General features: G+C 42.6%; 1 protein-coding gene across 4 annotated transcripts in view; it reads right to left on the bottom strand.

Annotated features, from left to right (window-relative positions):
• Positions 1-18,272, bottom strand: part of LOC108699890 (voltage-dependent N-type calcium channel subunit alpha-1B) — a 96,033-nt gene that overhangs the window by 45,119 nt on the left and 32,642 nt on the right. For all 4 annotated transcript variants that reach the window (XM_041574662.1, XM_041574663.1, XM_041574664.1 and 1 more), the window contains exons 3-11: positions 16,891-16,982; positions 16,272-16,424; positions 16,008-16,195; positions 8,150-8,253; positions 5,824-5,939; positions 5,163-5,219; positions 3,476-3,565; positions 1,147-1,356; positions 264-376 (exon numbers count right to left, since the gene is read on the bottom strand). In XM_041574662.1, coding sequence (XP_041430596.1) covers positions 264-376; positions 1,147-1,356; positions 3,476-3,565; positions 5,163-5,219; positions 5,824-5,939; positions 8,150-8,253; positions 16,008-16,195; positions 16,272-16,424; positions 16,891-16,982 — 1,123 coding nt within the window. The remainder of the gene's footprint in view (positions 1-263; positions 377-1,146; positions 1,357-3,475; positions 3,566-5,162; positions 5,220-5,823; positions 5,940-8,149; positions 8,254-16,007; positions 16,196-16,271; positions 16,425-16,890; positions 16,983-18,272) is intronic.

The following is an 18,272-nucleotide window of genomic DNA, read 5'->3' as shown; positions in this document are numbered from 1 at the left end:
TATAAGTGACTTATTGAAGGCTAACCAGTCTTGTTCATTTGATGCTCAAACTGTTTGGGGTTTTCCTGCATTTTAGTGTGGGAAAAGGATGCAATGCAGATGGGGAGGTTCAATCATATTTTACCAACCATTTGATTTCAAAGTTACACAGCCAATCGCAAATGCAGCCCTTCCAGTCAATGTTTTACCTGATTTGTTGATTCAAACCTTCGAACCAGGAATAAAACATGCAAAAATTATTTGGATATGGGTCAGATACTCACTCCAAAATCAAAGCAGTTGAAGGATGAGTGGAAGTAATTGCGGGGTCCCAGGCCATACATCTTCATGGACATTTCTGTCAAGAAAAGTCCCAGGAACACAAACTCTGCATAATCTGTAATGGGATCAGGGGATAATTAGTCTCATCTTTTAGCATTCCCAAATTTCTTCATGAAACATTAAATAAAGGGAATAGCTATGGGGGCAACTATTTATCCTCTCCATTGCATGGATGTATCTGCCAGGCTAATCCTATGTTCATTAGACATTACTTTCCCTATTTTTCACATAAGTTGCTCAGGAGACGTGTAGTTAATTCTTATACATCTAATGTGACCCATCTAGTACATGAGAAGGTATTGTTTTCTGGTCTTCATGACATTATAGGTACTTTGATATATGGCTCTGTACCAAAAGTAGGTTAAAGGCAGCAAATCAACACAGAATGTGTGTGTTTGGGGAGCAGCTTTACATGAATAACTTCATATCAGTATTTCTACTGGGAGTCATCCATGTTATATTGTAAGTATCACACAATCTTCAACAGAAGCAGAGTTGTCCAAAGCAGGACCTAATAGGTTGCGGCATATCAAAAGTGGGGCAAACTTCTTTTTCAGAGACTGATGAAACTAGGTTTTCATTATTCTAACAGTAATTATGAACTCTTGAAGAAGACTCTTGTGGACAAAGAATATCTCAATGATTGTTTGGTTGACTGTGGAGTCCCGCCTCTTGACCTTAACTTGGGTTGTAAAGGTCAGATAGATGGCTTCATGATAAATGGTAATTAGTATAAGAAAAAAATTAGCATCCTAAAAATTCAGCACACCAATATATATCCACCAAGGTCAATAGATGCTTCCATGTAATTCTGTGCATACTTACACAAGGCTTCAGTGAGCCACTGAGGTTGGTTGTAGTGTACTATGGCCACGCAGAGAGTGTTAAGCGCCACCACGCAGAGGACAAACCAATAGAAACTCTGAGCTTTCACCATGCGGCGGATAAAGAACCTGAACATCTTTTCTTTTCTGCGAATGTATGAAGAACTCTCATTCTTTGCACTTTTCAGGCTTGAACGGGCGAAGGGTGACCCTGTAGATGGAGTTGAGAGAAAGGATCAGAGAAGTAGGAACAGCTCAAGGGCAACTTTGAAGGAACCTAAAAAAACTCAATGGTAAAACCAGGCCAATGGTTAAAAGTTTTGAATGAATTATCTTCTCATCAGCTCACCAGAGCTGTAACTGCCTGTACAGACCCTTGATTGGGTTCTTTAATATGTACACAAATTGGCAACCAGTCTCTAAAGATGCGGGACACTTCCGCACATTTTATAAAAAAAATTGTAACTGTTACAATATGCACTTTTGATAATATGGACAGCAGAAAGTCGATCAGAAGTACGTAAGCTGAATTCCTGCATATCATTCGTTCATAACTGCCAAGAGTGGGCATCATTTATTGGCATGAAAAAAAAGAATGACTAAGTATGTGGCTTTTACTTCTTTTTACTTCTTTCAATAATATTTCCTCGCCACCCCATTGTCTCATTAGGAGATTATAATTTCTGTAATAGGATTTAGATGTTTTTCTAATGGAACTGTCTTTCCTTATAACATTAGCTGCAGGTATAAAATTCACAATCAGCCCGTAATTGGCTGGAAGGGTTTTTGGTAACGTTGTTAAAGCACAGAGCCAATCGAAGGTGTTCCGAGATGTCCTCAGGACCTGAGGAAACATTTCCAGCTTTAATAATACATTGCTTGTCCAGAATTCATTATTTATAAGGTTGTTCGCTGAGGCAGAAACTCATGTACACACTGTGGTTACAAGAAAAGCAGTAAAGAAGGGGAGATGCAGTACTCTTCACAAAGGATGGGCGAGTTATGCGGCATGGCCATGGATCCTGGTAGTTACCCATCACAGCTGTGGTTTTGGATAAAGATGATCATCAAGACTCTATGGGTCGATGCACCTGATACACATTTATTAGGACAGATGTCAAAGCTAGTGACATGTGCACATACGGTAAAGCATGTACTCTAGAGATAAACATTAGATGGGAGTTGGTCAGATGCAGGTCATAGAAGAATAGGACATCAGGCAGGTCTGTGTGTGGGTTGAAGAATAGGGATTAAGGGTTGAAAATTTTCTGACCCAATCTTCACTAATCTACTCCTAAACTCGTTGTTAACACAGCCTACAACCATGTGGTTGTAATCATCACCCCATGAAATGGCCTAGGTTGGAAAGTTCTAGGACAGATATGTTCATCAGCATCAGCCAAAACCTTAAAATACTGTAATAGAAAGAAGACCCAAAGAGAGAAATCCTTTTGAGAACCTGGATCGGAAAATAGGTAACGCTAATATTTCATAGGCAGCAAGATATTCCTGTAGCACTCCTCCCCATCCAGGAACTGACGGATCAATAATATATTGATTGGTAAGGAGAGGGAAAAGTGGCTAACACCAACTACTGTAGAGCAACCAATCTGAAATGGACCTGCTTTTGAGTCAATAAGACTAGAAGGCGCTGTGATATCAGGAATAGGATGCCTCAGAGCACTATATACAGAAACGGACCAGCACAGGCTTTTCTGAATACATTGCTGACTTACATTCCTGCAAAAAGCTTTATTCCCACTGGAAAAATCCTTAGGAACTCTGATGATCTCATATGCAATTGATTTCTGCTCAAACACCCCCCCAACCGCCTTCTAAATGAATAAACTGCTTCTGAAACAAGCAGGTCTGGGTTTGTGCAGCAGGGGATTATCTGCGCCAGTGCACTGTGAGAGAAGGAAGCCAACCTGAAAGGAGAATGGCTGTGGATCTGAATGGAAAAGGGCAGGTTTATCTTCACTGGAAAGGTCTTAATTTATCTAACCAAGACAAAATACTTGGTTCACACATAAAAAATATACAGGCTAACTGCTTCTGTTGGCTGACCGACCAACATCATCAGCTTACTCTTCATCCTTTTACCTCGTACTCTCTTCTGTAAGCATTTCCCAAACATTTTCTGTACTTTTCTAATTGCAGGTCTTTTCCAAGCTTTTAATTGTTCAAGCGCAACAACTTCATGATTTGGGATCTAGAAAATGTTGCTCCTTTATAGTGTCATGTGTTTGTAACTACTGTACTCCACCAGAGATCTAAGTAATCATGGGATGATAATGCAAGAACAATAAGGATTCCAAAACTGAACTTACCCACAGAGCAGATGTCATTGAAATGGTCGTCCCCCTCCTCAGCGTGGATAAGGTCATTTTTGCTTTTCTTAATGGTTGCCCTCTTGAGTACTGTGCAGAAGAAGACAATGGTTATATAGGTAGGGAAGATGTAGCCAGAGATATCCCAAAGAGTATTGATAATGCAATGGTGACCCCATGCTAAAGTGATATCTCAAGCTTATGTAAATAAAGTTCTCAGGGTAGTATGGATAGTAAATATAATAGTTATCTCAGGCTACCAAGATGGTTTAAGCAAGAGTTATCTAAGGGGAACCCAATTGGTTAAGTGGATGCTACACAGATAGGTACCCTTAAAGCTACATTCCCAAGTGTTCAAGACATCCTCTTTCTATTGTAAATGAAGGTGTCTGGATCTGTACAGGTTTATCCTGGAGATACATGATGAAGAAAATGCTGTTTAGAAAACATGGCACTGAACAGACACACCAGGGTGAGTGTTATCTTAAATGTAATTGGCAAATAAAATAATTACAAACACAACCCTGCTCTGTACCAGACTCTCCATTTGCTCCCAGAACAGGCAGAGACTGTATAATAAACTGATCACTCTGATCCAATGCAGTGGAACCCTGACAGCGAATGGGTAAAAAGAGAGAGATATTTGGGGGGACTGGATCTTGAGTGGCCATATCTCTCTTGCTTGTGTCAGTTGCCTTGAGGTGTTGGCTCATACCACCAGTGGATGTTGGCTCATGACACCAGTGGTTATTGGTTCATGCCACCAGTGGTTCTTGGCTCATGCCACCAGTGGATGTTGGCTTATACCACCAGTGGTTGTTGGCTCATGCCACCAGCAGATGTTGGCTCAAGCCACCAGCAGATGTTGGCTTATGCCACCAGTAGATGTTGGCTCATGCCATCAGTAGATGTAGGCTCATGCCACCAGTATATGTTGGCTCATGCCACCAGTAGATGATGGCTCGCACCACCAGTAGATCCAGGCTGATTAAGAACCTATAACCTCAGAGAACTCTTCTGTGTATTTGGGAGTACCAGAGAAAAGGCTTGTGCATGCTATGGCAAGGGTCAACACAAACCCTTTTTATCATCATCATCATCAATAATGTAAAATGTCATACAAAAAGGCAAGTCAACTTCATAGGAGAAAAAAGAGAACTTTCATTACAAAGAGGAAGAGGCTCCTCCGCTGGCTGAAATACAATGGTAGGAGAAAAAACTCATAAGCCTGAAGTATTGCTCAGTTAGTGGATTCACCAGCAGGGGGTGGTGTTGCTCCCTACCATTCAGCCCAGTCTACCTCAGCACATAAAACTGCAATCACTAAACATTTCTGAATTTAACAGTCACAGAAAAAGCAGTTTTTGCCTCTCATTTCACAAGCCATTCCTTTTTGTATGTTCCTTATAAATTGGTAATGACTGCAGTACTGGCTGAGCAGAGCAGTACTTTACTGCTGATGCGATGCGCTCAGGCTAATGTGAATTCAACAGGGCTTTGGCTTCCAGCACAACCCAGCTACTGGGATAAAAAGTTATGTCACTTTTAAGGGATACTATGCCCTGCAATGTTTATGGAGAACTAGACATGGGCATATCACTCACATAGAGGCAATGTTTAGTCTTGGGAGGGTCAGTTCTTGCTAAATAAGTAGAGGGAATACCTACACCCATCGCACGGTACTTACCATCTAAGGGGGACTTCTCCTCTGCATTCTTATCCTCCTCAGCCAACATGACTTCCTCTGCAACACAACAATGGATTGATGAGGTTTAAGCTCTTTAATGTTAATATGAAAATAAGGATGAAATAATTTTTTGGGGAGATAGTGGCAACTGGTGATTCTATTAAATGCCCCAGCTCAACCACAGCAACTACTTTCTAAATGAGATTCTTCTCCTCCATCTAAGAATTGCCCAACTCTTTCCACTCTCACTGGATGATGATACCCCCTAATACCATAGGGCACCATAACTATCCATTCAATGGATGCCAAGCTGCACCCCTTCATCTACAACCAATTTTTGACTGGCTGAGCATGTTGGCTGATCTTGATATCACACTCAACATCCACTGTACTGAATCATCCACTGACATTCCCAACAGAATTATGTAAAAACCCAGGACTTCTAGTATTGCTATTGATTGCGGGTCAAGTAGACATTCAAGAGATAGAAGAAAGCATGACTCCATCCTTAAAGGAACACATACAATAAAAACATATTCCCACCTATACAGACCAGTGTTCCTCAGACTTTAAGGCCAACTACAACAATTAGTTTGGTAGTGATGAGTAAGCTCTGCAGGGCAAGCAAATATCTGGATCCAAAGGATGCCTCTTATCTTACCAGCTTTGAAGATCCACTCCAGGTAGCCATTCAATTCACGTTCAATTTGCTGCTGCCGTCGGAGTTTAAGGAAGGCACGTCGATTTTCTACTCGCTCTCGTTCCTTAGCAAATTCCCTGCCAAAGGTAAGATAATTTCAAATATCCTTTTTTTGTATTAGGGAAGCAATATGGCACCTCATCCCAAGGATGAGATAGTGAGGAAGAGGAGGCAGGGGAGGAAAGTCAGAAAGGGAGAGCAGACAATCCTCCCAATAGAATGCACCCCAACGTTGTGGCAAGTGGGGAGAAGATAGAGGGGTGGAAGGTGGTAGGATATGCAGGTTAAGGTGTCCAACAGATATGTGCTGCCCCAGGGTAAGAGTTGGGGGGAAGTGGTGGAGGAAGAGGAGGAGGAGATGAGAAGAATGGAAAGAGAGGAACAGGAAAGGCAAAATGCAAAAGAAAAGGGGGATGAAAGGGAGAAAAGAAGAAGATCAGGAGCAACAATAAGTTAAAGGAAAAGTGATATTGTTTCCTATAATATGACATAAAATAGCAAATGCCTTTGGGTTTATTTAATATTTGTAATTGATCTTCACGATGTCTGCGCATTTGTTCTGCATTTAGTAGGTTAAATTTTGTTTTATTTTTATGTTTGTTTTAATTTGTATAAATCTAATAAGCAAAAATTCCCTCCACCCATATATATATATATATATACAGTATATATATATATATATATATATATATATATATATATATATATATATATATATATATATATATATATATATATATATATATATATATATATATATATATATATATAAATACAAATATACAGAGAAGGAATGTTCTGGGCACACAATAAGCTATACCCTCATACTGTACTGTCTAAGGGAATCAATATGGCACCTCCCTTCTCCCATATGTATAAATACAATATATGGGGAAGGAATTTTCTGGGCACACAATAAGATATAAATATTCCTATACCAATAAGGAGTTTTAGCTTTCTTTTGACGCTGTGGATTTGGGCAGTATCTGTGTTTTATCTGAAACCCACTTTTATTGTAGAGAACAGCATAAAACCTTATTGGTTTTGGAAGACAATAGCAAAAATAATAAATTCTCAGACAAGCAGGGCCCATATCTATACAAACAAAGTTTATGTCAGCCCTGCAAGATCGATAACAGACTGATCTGTGGCCAATCATCCTGCTTCGGGGTGGGGGGTGCCGTTTCTAAATTGTCTGAGGGATGGAAGAGATGAAATTAAAGTCCACAAAAATAAAAGTAAATGTAGAAGAAGAAGAAGAGGCTGAAGGATAAAACAGGAGAGCAGCCCCTGGACAGCTGTCACCACTCAGTCCTGTTCTGATCGCTCTGATGAATTATTTAGTTTGAGGAGCTTATAAATGAACTGTGGGGGAGTTATTTGCTGCGAGACCCTCAGTGGGCACAGTGATAGATCATTCTGGGAGCTGAGTAAAAACACATGGCTGGCAGCAGGGGGGATTCTAACACACAAACACACACACAAAAAGAGGTAAACATAACATTCCCTTGCATCCCCCAGAGAAGGAATCTTCTGAGTGGGTGGAAGGGAGTTTCAGAGAATGAAAAAGTAATAGAATACTGGGGAATCAGTTAGAAAGCCTTGGAAATGTCATATCCTAACTGTCTTATAAGTGTGACATCATACATTCAATTGTGATACTCTACACATGGTATCACTAGTGTATATTACAGGTTATAATGTATCCCCAACTAAAATGCATAAGGATAAAAAGAAACACTGAATGATACGCATCCTTATCATTTACAGTAAGGGTACATTATTATACCTTATATATAATACATGAGTGATACTCAGAGTTCCCTGTATAACTCAGCCTGTAGCCTTGTGCCTTTATATGGTCGCAGAACCCCTCAGTGACTTCTAATATCCTTATCATTTACAGTAGGGGTACATTATCCCTTATAATACATGAGTGATACTCAGAGTTCCCTGTATAACTCAGCCTGTAGCCTTGTGCCTTTATATGGTCGCAGAACCCCTCAGTGACTTCTAATATCCTTATCATTTACAGTAGGGGTACATTATCCCTTATAATACATGAGTGATACTCAGAGTTCCATGTATAACTCAGCCTGCAGCCTTGTGCCTTTATATGGTCACAGAACCCCTCGGTGACTTCTAATATCCTTATCATTTACAGTAGGGGGTACATTATCCATTATAATACATGAGTGATACTGTATAACTTTTCATAACTATAGACTAGTGGTAACAAAGTACAAGAGAACAGAGACATATACACAAGGTTATAACAAATACTCACCCTGAGAGGACACCCAGAACCAGGTTCAGCATGAAGAAAGAGCCGACAATTATGAGTGGGATAAAATAGAGCCAGTTCCACATGTTACCCACAGCATCGTTTGTCTGTAATACACAAAAGAGTTTGGCAGGTTACAATAAGAACTTCTACATAAGCCAGGATCTTGTCTAGATTTTTATAGATATGGGTCGGAGGTGTCATACTCATTCCCTTAGACAGTACAGTATGAGGGTATAGCTAATTGTGTGCCCAGAACATTCCTTCTCTGTATATTTGTATTTATACATATGCGAGGAGGGAGGTGCCATATTGATTCCCTTAGACAGTACAGTATGAGGGTATAGCTTATTGTGTGCCCAGAACATTCCATTTCTGTATATTTGTGCCCACAAGGCGCCACCCTTCTGCACAAAGTACACTGCCATCAGTAATTACCCTGTACTCTCAGTAGAAATCATTCATATTTGAATAGATCCCTGAAGAGACATCATGCTGAGAGCAGGAAATGACTGATAAGGGCCCTGGGAAGGGGGAGAAGTCTAAGCCCCTCCAGGGACCCTCCCTGAGAACTGGCAGTGAGTGCTCAGCAACACCTATGGGCAGAACAGGGAGGTACCAATTCCTAACTGGCACATAAGCACCGTAGGCACCAAAGCAGGTTTTATTTAGCAATTCAAAGAATCTTGGCAGTTACAGGTCTAAGGTTTCTAATTAGGGGCTTTGTTAAGGCAGAGGGGGGGAGAGAAAACAGGTCCTGCTGTAGGTTCATTGACCTGCTTTCCCATGCCTCATTGCCATTACTAATGTGATTTAACCAACCCACAACTTTCATTATTAACCCTTTCACTGTATCGAATGCTGGAGCTTCTGGGAGCTGTACATCCCAGAGATCGTCACATCGTCTAATCTAGTTTGGTATAAGGCGGAGTCGGCTATCTTCATTATTGTTAGTATTGTTAGAACCTTCAACTAAAGATAATATTCATACTAATTCTATTTTTTAGGTTTTAATTTTAAGTTGTAGGTAGGAATAATAGATAAAATGAGGTATTGTACGACAGGATGGAGACACTAGGACAAGATGGAGACAGCAAGGCGAGATGGAGACAGCACAGCAAGATGAAGACAGTAGGGCAAGATGGAGACAACAGGGCAAGATGGAGAAAGCAGAGCAAGATGAAGACAGCAGGGCAAGATGGACACAGTAGGGCAAGAAAAAGACAATAGGACAAGATGGACACAGTAGGGCAAGATGGAGACAACAGGGCAAGATGGAGACAGCAGGGAAAGATGGAGACAGTAGGGCAAGATGGAGACAACAGGGCAAGATGGAGACATCAGGGCAAGATGGAGACAGTAGGGCAAGATGGAGGCAGTAGGACAAAATAAAGGCAGCTGTAAAGATCCTTGGAGACAGAAAGTCCCCAGACTAATAGAATGTACAGAACATATATTGCCAATATATTTGTTTGGCCTTGAACGGAGAGAAAATAGCCTGCCCATGAGCCGATACAACATGATGCTGACTGCTAATGGCCTTTATTACAGCCCTCACAAGAAGAACATCATTCCCCCCACAAGGTATCTGTAGAAATGTTTGCTGGATGTTACCCAGACTCCCTGCTATAAAGCAAGATGGCACTGCTGTTTTCCAAAAAGGAAGAAGAGACTAGCACATGTTACAAAAAGTAACCTTAACCTTTTCAAGACTCAATGATCCCCCCCCCCAAAAAAAAAACTAAACAGCTTAAAAGGCATACAATCCTTGATACAATGTTGCACTGGTGGGGAATATTCATTTGTAACATTTCTATAGTGTTTCCACTTTCATGACCCCATTTGTACTGAAATTATATGCAGTTAATGTAACACATGGGGGAAGCCATTATCTTCCACTCACTTCCTAATATGTGACTTCCTTAGACTAACGTCTCCATGTTAAAATGTTCTCTTAAAAGGAAATGGAATTCTTGATACAATAATGCACTGTTGTGCCTCAGCCTTGAGAAACATTCATTAATAACATTTCGATGGTGTTTCTTCTTTCATGACCCAATTATTACCCCAATTAAATGTTCCAACAAGAACACATGGAGGACACCATTATCTTTCCCTCACTTCCTGTAAGAGCTACATGTTACTTCCTTAGTCCATTTTTCCAACAGGAAAGAGGTCACAGTAGGAACATTTTAAAACCGCACTCACCACTGATAACGGCGCCAACACAAGCTTCTCCATAGGACGTCAGATAAGTCCAATAAACTATTGTGTCACACGTCAGACGTGTCTGAGCTACAGGTATGGGTGAGAAGAAAGGTGCAAATGGAACTGGAAATCACAGCAAAGAGAGGAAATGGAAGGACCAATAAATGATGGCGCTAGGATGAAAGGCTGGCATGTCCATCACTCATGGGGGGGGGACGTATTATTGTAAGAACAATGTGTCATTCGCCAGACGCATGGAAAGAAAAATGTTTCCAGCCAACAAGAATATTTATGATGTGTCTCAGCCCCTGGCCGACGTCTGCAAACAACAAAATGGGTATTTCTGCGAGCGCCACATATTAGTTGCACCTCTATATTTCCCCTGATGGATGGGAAACTATTATGTCACTAGCTGGTTATTAGATACCATGCCCCACAAGCAGTATGGCTGCTCCCACCCTCATGTATAAATACACACATATAATACACACATATATCTGTACACCTAAACTGTGCTGTATTGTACTGTCTAAGGGAATCAATATGGCACCTCCTTGCTCCCATATGTATAAATAAAAATATACAGAGAAGGAATGTTCTGGGCACACAATAAGCTGTACCCTCATACTGTACTGTCTAAGGGAATCAATATGGCACCTCCTTCCTCCCATATGTATAAATACAAATATACCGAGATGGAATGTTCTGGGCACACAAAAAACTATACCCTCATACTGTACTGTCTAAGGGAATCAATATGGCACCTCCTCACATATGTATAAATACAAATATACAGAGAAGGAATGTTCTCGGCACACAATAAGCTATACCCTCATACTGTACTGTCGAAGGAAATCAATATGGCACCTCCCTCCTCTTGCATGTATAAATAAAAATATAGAGAGAAGGAATGTTCTGGGCACACAATTAGTATATTAACACAGAGATAGGTCATGCAATAAGCTTTTTGGTTGCCAGAATACAGGTTGCAATAGGAGAGCAGTATCTATAAGTAGAGTATTACACATATGACTGCTGTCCTAGGAGTGATGTGAATGTGATGTTTTCCAAGCGCAACAGTCAGACACACACTGTCGGTACAATGATGCCGGTGACAGTGAATGTGTATGAAGTCTATTCCATCGCAGGTTCGTGCCTTGTGTCCCACTGCACTGAGAAGCTGTATGGGAGACGAGGGTGTGCATTTATCCGAGAGCCGCATGCATTTTGCCCATGTTTAATCAGCTCTGCCTGCAGCCTGTTCCAGATCACTATGGATAATAGATGCGAGCACTCCCTTCCCGCTTCACTAGACTCCCATCCTTGGCACTCTTCTTCTGAATAAAATCCGCCAGCTCTAATAAGCCTTAAGCATGTGCAGTGACCAGTAACCCGCAGTGGCACATGGGATTGCAGCTTCCATACCTGCCAGCCTCTGCACACTCTGCTATATATATATATATATATATATATATATATATATATATATATATATATATATATATTTACTTTCTGCACTTTACTTGGCCTTTAAATGTATCCTTACAACTTGTTTACCACTCAAGCTCTTATTTAAAAGAGCGACTATAAGGGTGGTCTGCTACAACGGTGATTGGAAAGCTGCTACACAACCTCTTAGCCAACCATATTCTATTGTGTGCTCCCCTGCATCAGAACATTAACTGTCAGTTGCATTGAGCCAGCTGGAGAGATACAAATACATTTTCCCCATAATATCATTCATTTCACACTAATCCATCTCCGCCTGATCAGGCTTTTATGAATATTCCATGGGACCACAGAGCGGTGACTTCAGAGCCCATTCCTATAAATGTGAAATTGGCCGCTTGGGCTATATTGGGCTCTAATATCCAATGAACTGCATGACAGATCTTATTTAAAGAACACAGTGAGGATTTATAGGTTGCCACTGCTAGGAACAGTGAGAATTTGACTGGTCTGTAAGGGTCATAGCAGGGGGCCCTTAAGCCATGTATGTTGATCTCATGCATGTGCCAGGCTGTGTTGCTGGTGTACACTGATCCAGCACTTCTTCGGGGTGGGCATACAGCCTATTCGGAAGGCACAGCTGCACTGGGACCCCCAGGAGCCTATGCAATGTCTTAATATAATAATTTCCAATAATCAGCACCACCAATTGCACCTGCTGCCTCAATCCACCCCTGTACTCTAATATACACTGTACAGGTGTTACCTCTAGTTCTGTACCCTCCCAGCATTCCTTCTTTGTACCCTCCAGCTCTCTGCACCCTCACACATGCCCTCTTTTAACCTTTCCTGTACCTTCTCAGATCTCTGCACTCTCCCCATACCCTCCTGTCTCTCTACACCATCCCTGTACCCTCCTTGCTCTCTGCACCCTCCTCGTACCCTCCTGTCTCTCTGCACCCTCCCACATACCCTCTTTTAACCTTTCCTGTACCTTCTCAGATCTCTGCACTCTCCCCATACCCTCCTGGCTCTCTGCACCCTCCTCGTACCCTCCTGGCTCTCTGCACCCTCCCCGTACCCTCCTCTCTCTCTGCACCCTCCCACATACCCTCCTGGCTCTATGAACCTTCCTTGTACCTTCTCAGATCTCTGCACCCTCCCCATACCCTCCTGGCTCTCTGCATCCTACTGGTACCCTCCTGGTTCTCTGCACCCTCCCTGTACCCTCCTGGCTCTCTGCACCCTCCCCTCCTGGCTCTCTTCTCTCTCCCTGTACCCTCCTGGCTCCTTCACTTCTCTCCCCACTCCCTATTTTGTTGACAATTTGTTTCCTTCTCTGACACAATAATCAAATAAAGTCTCAGCGAGAGACAGAGAGAGAGAGTCTTGATGAAAGAGGAGCAGCTCTGTATCAGCCTTTTTACCCTCACGGGGGGTATCTGTAATCAAACAACTCACCAGCCAAATGGGCAGGGCACTCATATGTGCAAATTAGCCTGGCAGCCTAGGATGGGGGGGGGGGGGTTTGAAAACATTTCAATATTAAATTTTCCATTTCCTTTCACTGAGCGAGTTAGAAACAAGAATCAATGGAGATGAGAAATCGAGAGTGGCGAGAGCCATATTTAACAATTAGGAGGTGACAGCCCCCAGTGGCCCCGCGCCAGATTCATCAGTCTGTTCCCCTTCCCCAGACAGAACAGGGTGCAGGTTCCGGCCCAAGGCAAGTCCGTGAGTCAAGTTGGAAGAAAAGACTATTAATTACAAGCCATTCTCTTATCTGTGCCTCCTGCCTGGAAACAAGGAACAAATGGAAAACTGGCAGGAGCGGGAAATGGGACTCCAGCCATTAACCCACTGGGCACCGGATGCAGCTCTCCATGCCGGATTCGACTTAATTTGCCTGGGCACCAATGAGGACTCCACTGAAGAGTGATTAGGAATGTCACCTTATAACTCTATGGCCTCCAACCAGGGCTTTATCTGTATGAAGCTTTCAAACACGAGTGCATTTTATTTAATACCAACCAGAAAAACATATGTGTGTTGTTTCTTTGTTCAACCCCTCCCAACGCTGCCCAAAAATACACTTTTAGGTAAAAAACTCGAATTCTCTGTACTCCCTGCTCCTGGATTGCTCTCTTAAAGGACCAGTAACACTAAAACATTTAAGTTAAAAAAACATTATAGCCCCCTCTAGTACCTCCTTCTTCCAGCACAATGTTCACTATTTTTAATGTTTTATTAAAAAACACCATAATGAATATCTTCTTCCAGTTGTGCTGTGTCTTAGAAATAGGGCGATATGGCGACATGCCCTCAGCTTTATCCTAAGTGTGCGCTCCGCATCTCCTGACCCGACTTCTTCTTAAGCCAGAAGTCAGTTGCTGCGCTGCTGTGGAGGATTTTTCAGCCTGCATGTTTTAACTTTAAGCCTGATTTATTTCTGTGAGTGCTGCGAGCAGCAAAGGCAGCACCCAGGTCAGCCATAAATCCTCCACAGCAGTGCAGCAAATAACTTCCGGCTTAAAAAGAAGTCGGGTCAGGAGATGCGGAGCGCGAATGTAAGATAAAGCTGAGGGCATGTTGCCATATTGCCCTATTTCAGAAACCCAGCACAACCGAAAGAAGATATTCAATATGGTATTTTTTTTATTAAAGCATTAAAAATAGTGAACATTGTGCTGGAAGGAGGAGGTTCTAGATGGGCATATAATGTTTTTTTTTAACTTAAAATTTTTTAATGTTACTGGTCCTTTAACCCATGACCAGAGAGAAACCTCCCCCAGGGTAAGAGAATCCAATCCAACCAAGTACAGTGCTCTGATCCTCTGTACTTCCTGCTCCCAGGCTGTTCTCGTTCCCATAGTCAGACAGGAACCTCCCCCTGGTAAGTGAATTCAATCTCCCCCAGTAGAGTCCTGCAGCGGGTCGGGTACCCGCGGGTTACCCGCAAAAACCTGCAGTACCATGCGGGTTTTTCGTTGAAGTTCAAGGTGCGGGTATACCCGCGGGTCGGCGGTTCTGCGGGTTTGCGGGTTGCGGGTCGGGCTGCGGATCTTCTCAATATAAATATTTGCTCCTTTTTTCTGGTCACGCCCACTTCCGATGATGTCATTTCCGGTACACAATGACAGCACTTCCGGTTTTACTCACTTTTTTCCGATCATATCTACTTCCGATGATGTCACTTCCGGTTTATAATGACAGCACTTCCTGATTCTTGATGGTCAGCGGGTCGCGGGTCCGGGTTGCAGAGAAGGTACTTGCGGGTCGGGTTGCGGGTCCAATCGGGTAAGAATGCGGGTTGCGGGTGCGGGTTGCGGATTGCAGGTTGCGGGTACGGGTCGGGTTCGGGTCCCAAAAAATGGACCCGCGCAGGACTCTATCCCCCAGTACTTTTCCAGTTACAGAGCTCTGATTCTCTGTACTTCCTACTCATGGGCTGCTCTCTTTCCCAGCAGCAGCTAGTAAGTTGCAGGTAAAACTTCGTCCCTTTGTAAAATGTATAATTAAGCAATTGAATTCTTAATGAATCAGATGAAAATTAAGCGTAGGACTGGCCAGATATGGGATGACTTTGACGTAGTTGGCCAGCTTAAATATATTGCAATATATGGACAAACAATCCCTGTTTTGTTTAAAGGGTAAGTCATTTTTCAGTAGCAGTATGCACAAAATGTCGCTGTCTTAAATATATTGATAATGGGTTGAGTGCAGAGGACCTCTTGTAGTTGACTATATGCTCTCTTTCCCATGGTCAGACAGAAAATACTTTCCCCTTGTTAAGTGAGACCAATCTCCCCCATTACTTACCCAGGTAGAGAATTCTGATTCTCTGTACTTCTTGGGCTGCTCTCTTTCACATAGTTATGTAAGGAGGTGTAAGGAGGTGGGGCTAAGGGAAAACTGTCCAACCACTTTCTTAGTCAGGTTCAAGCTCCACTACACTGCCTACCCAAGGAAAACAGAGCAGCCCAGGAGAGGTACAGAGCTTCAGAGCTCTTAACCTGGGTAAGTACTGGGGACACTGGATCACAGGGTGGTTACTGTCTGACATGGGGAAGAGAGCAGCCCAGGAGCAGATATAGTAAGTATTGAGGAGAAGCAGTACTGAGCCTGAGGGATCCAGGTTTCATCAGCTTTATATTCTATATAATGCCTGTATATGTTCTAGTAGACTAGTGAGCCCATTACTCACGTTGTACAGGATGTCTGTCCATCCCTCCATAGTGATGCACTGGAAAACGGTCAGAACAGCGAACAGGATGTTATCAAAGTTGGTGATTCCGAAATTTGGCCCCTTCCAATAAACCCGACAGGAGGTCCCGTTTTCACAGAGTCGGGCTGGAAGTTCTTCCCCACAGGGGAAATCTCCTACAGGCTCATCTGTTTGGCATAAAGAGGGGCAATTAGGGCTGATGCCCATGTGATTGGCGGAAGGGACAGTCACGTCAGTTCTCACCTGAGTCATCAGAAAAGCAGGCCTTGTGGAACTTGCCCATATAAAACTCCAAGCCAATAATAGCGAACATGACAATAGCGAAGAAGAGGAGTAAACCGATTTGGAGTAAGGGAACCATCGCCTTCATGATGGACTTCAATACCACCTGCAGGCCTGAAACACAGAGAGACCATATCACATGACTAGACTAGGTCCAGTTTTAAATACAAACCCACTGATAAAGCATCTTTGTAACTTATACACTGCTGTGCCTATTTATTTGCCTGTCCCTTTCTGGTCTCTAGTTCTGACTCTCGAAATAATGTAGCAGAAGTCAGATGTTCCCCATATCTATAATTCACTATTTCAGAAGGCAGAACAAGAGGGACAGACAGACACAATGACAGTTACACAGAACTATAAACTCAGTGAGGATGAGGAATGAAAGGATATTGGGAAGTTGCATCTGGAGTCAGAGGCAGCAGTGCAGAGAAGAGAATGAGAAGAGAATGAGGAATGAATGGATACTGTGAAGATGCTTTGAATAGCATGTGGATAATAATGAAGTCCCTGGCAATTGGGGGCACAGCTCATCCGCTAACAAGATGCCGCTGGGGTGACACCTCGTCCCATTACTTACTTGGAATTCCAGACACCAGCTTTAGAGGTCTCAGCACTCGAACCGCCCGCAGCGTCCGCAGGTCAAAGTCTGTCCCGGCCGTCGCCAGAATCCTACAACACAAAGAGACAAATGATCAGAGTCTTCAGGAGCAAATAGAAAGTACAATCACATCATGGCGGTTCTGGATCTGATGCTTTTGCCTTTTTGGTTCGTAAATCTACTGAAAAGAAAAGATGCAAATGGCCATCATTTCTGAGTGGTGTCCTTTAAGAGCAAACCTATTAATAAGTCCATTTCCTTGAGTAATTATAAATGAGATTCATCACCAACGTATTTCACATCTGATTTACACCCACAGTCTGTAATGCGCGTGATTCATCTGATCCCTGATCTGAATCATGGAAATAAAAAGTAATTACAGTCCGGCAAGGGGGGCTCACTATAGTACCAATGCCCTTATCACACTTGGCACGCCTTGAGAAACCTGGCAACAGAGTTTTAGGCTGAGGCCCTGCTGTTGTTGCAGAACTACAGTTAGATAATGGAGAAGACACCTGCTTGGTTGCATTGCATAAGCTTTCCCTCTTTAAATGTTGAGCCTATAGCTAGAATCCCTGCAATAAAGCAAGGCAGGATGGCTGTACACTTGCCAGAGAGGAAGTAGGACCATTAACTGAGCACCAGTAAATAGTCTCCCCAACAGAACAACCAAAAGAGACCAATCTCGTTTAAGTTGCTTATTTTGCCCAAAATGCTAATTCACATAATAGTACATTGCTATACCCTACACTTGAGAAGCCACCAATGGGTGATAAGGGCCTTACGGGGATAGAGAAGACCTCCACTGATGCAGAACTTCTTATCTAGCAACAGCCTTAGAAGGAAAACCAGCAATCAGCCTCATGGATTACAAAGCAATAAGGAAGCTGATAGAATCCGTCAGGCAACAGGGCCCTTCTGGACATTTCCCGGTTCCCAACAGGCCATTCCATCCTTAACAATCATATATATATATATTTAAATGATATCATCTCTGGAGGCATGCTGAACCTCTGCTGCCCATTTCGGGACCTACTCCAATTTCAAATCTGCCACCAGAGAGACCAATTCCATATCTATTCAATATGAAAAAGAAGTCAATGATCGTTCATTTTCCCTCTGTGGAGCATCCCATCCCTGAATGATTGGTTCCATCTATCAAAACAAGAACTGAGTTCTGTGCTGCAGGATTGGCGACAGGGGACCCATTTTGCATCCTACTTTCTGTGCTGGAAAGTTTGCACCTTAAGACATAACTCATCTGGAAATGTATGTATAAAGTCTCCTAAGGACCACAGTTGTCAGGTTATGGGTCACTTACATGCAGGTATGTGAATAGCTGGCCTAAGCCATCCCCCAAC

The sequence above is a fragment of the Xenopus laevis genome, chromosome 8S (assembly GCF_017654675.1).
Source record: "Xenopus laevis strain J_2021 chromosome 8S, Xenopus_laevis_v10.1, whole genome shotgun sequence".
Classification (NCBI taxonomy): domain Eukaryota; kingdom Metazoa; phylum Chordata; class Amphibia; order Anura; family Pipidae; genus Xenopus; species Xenopus laevis.
The sequence above is the reverse complement of the archived record's forward strand: the minus strand, read 5'-3'. Positions and strand labels throughout refer to the sequence as shown.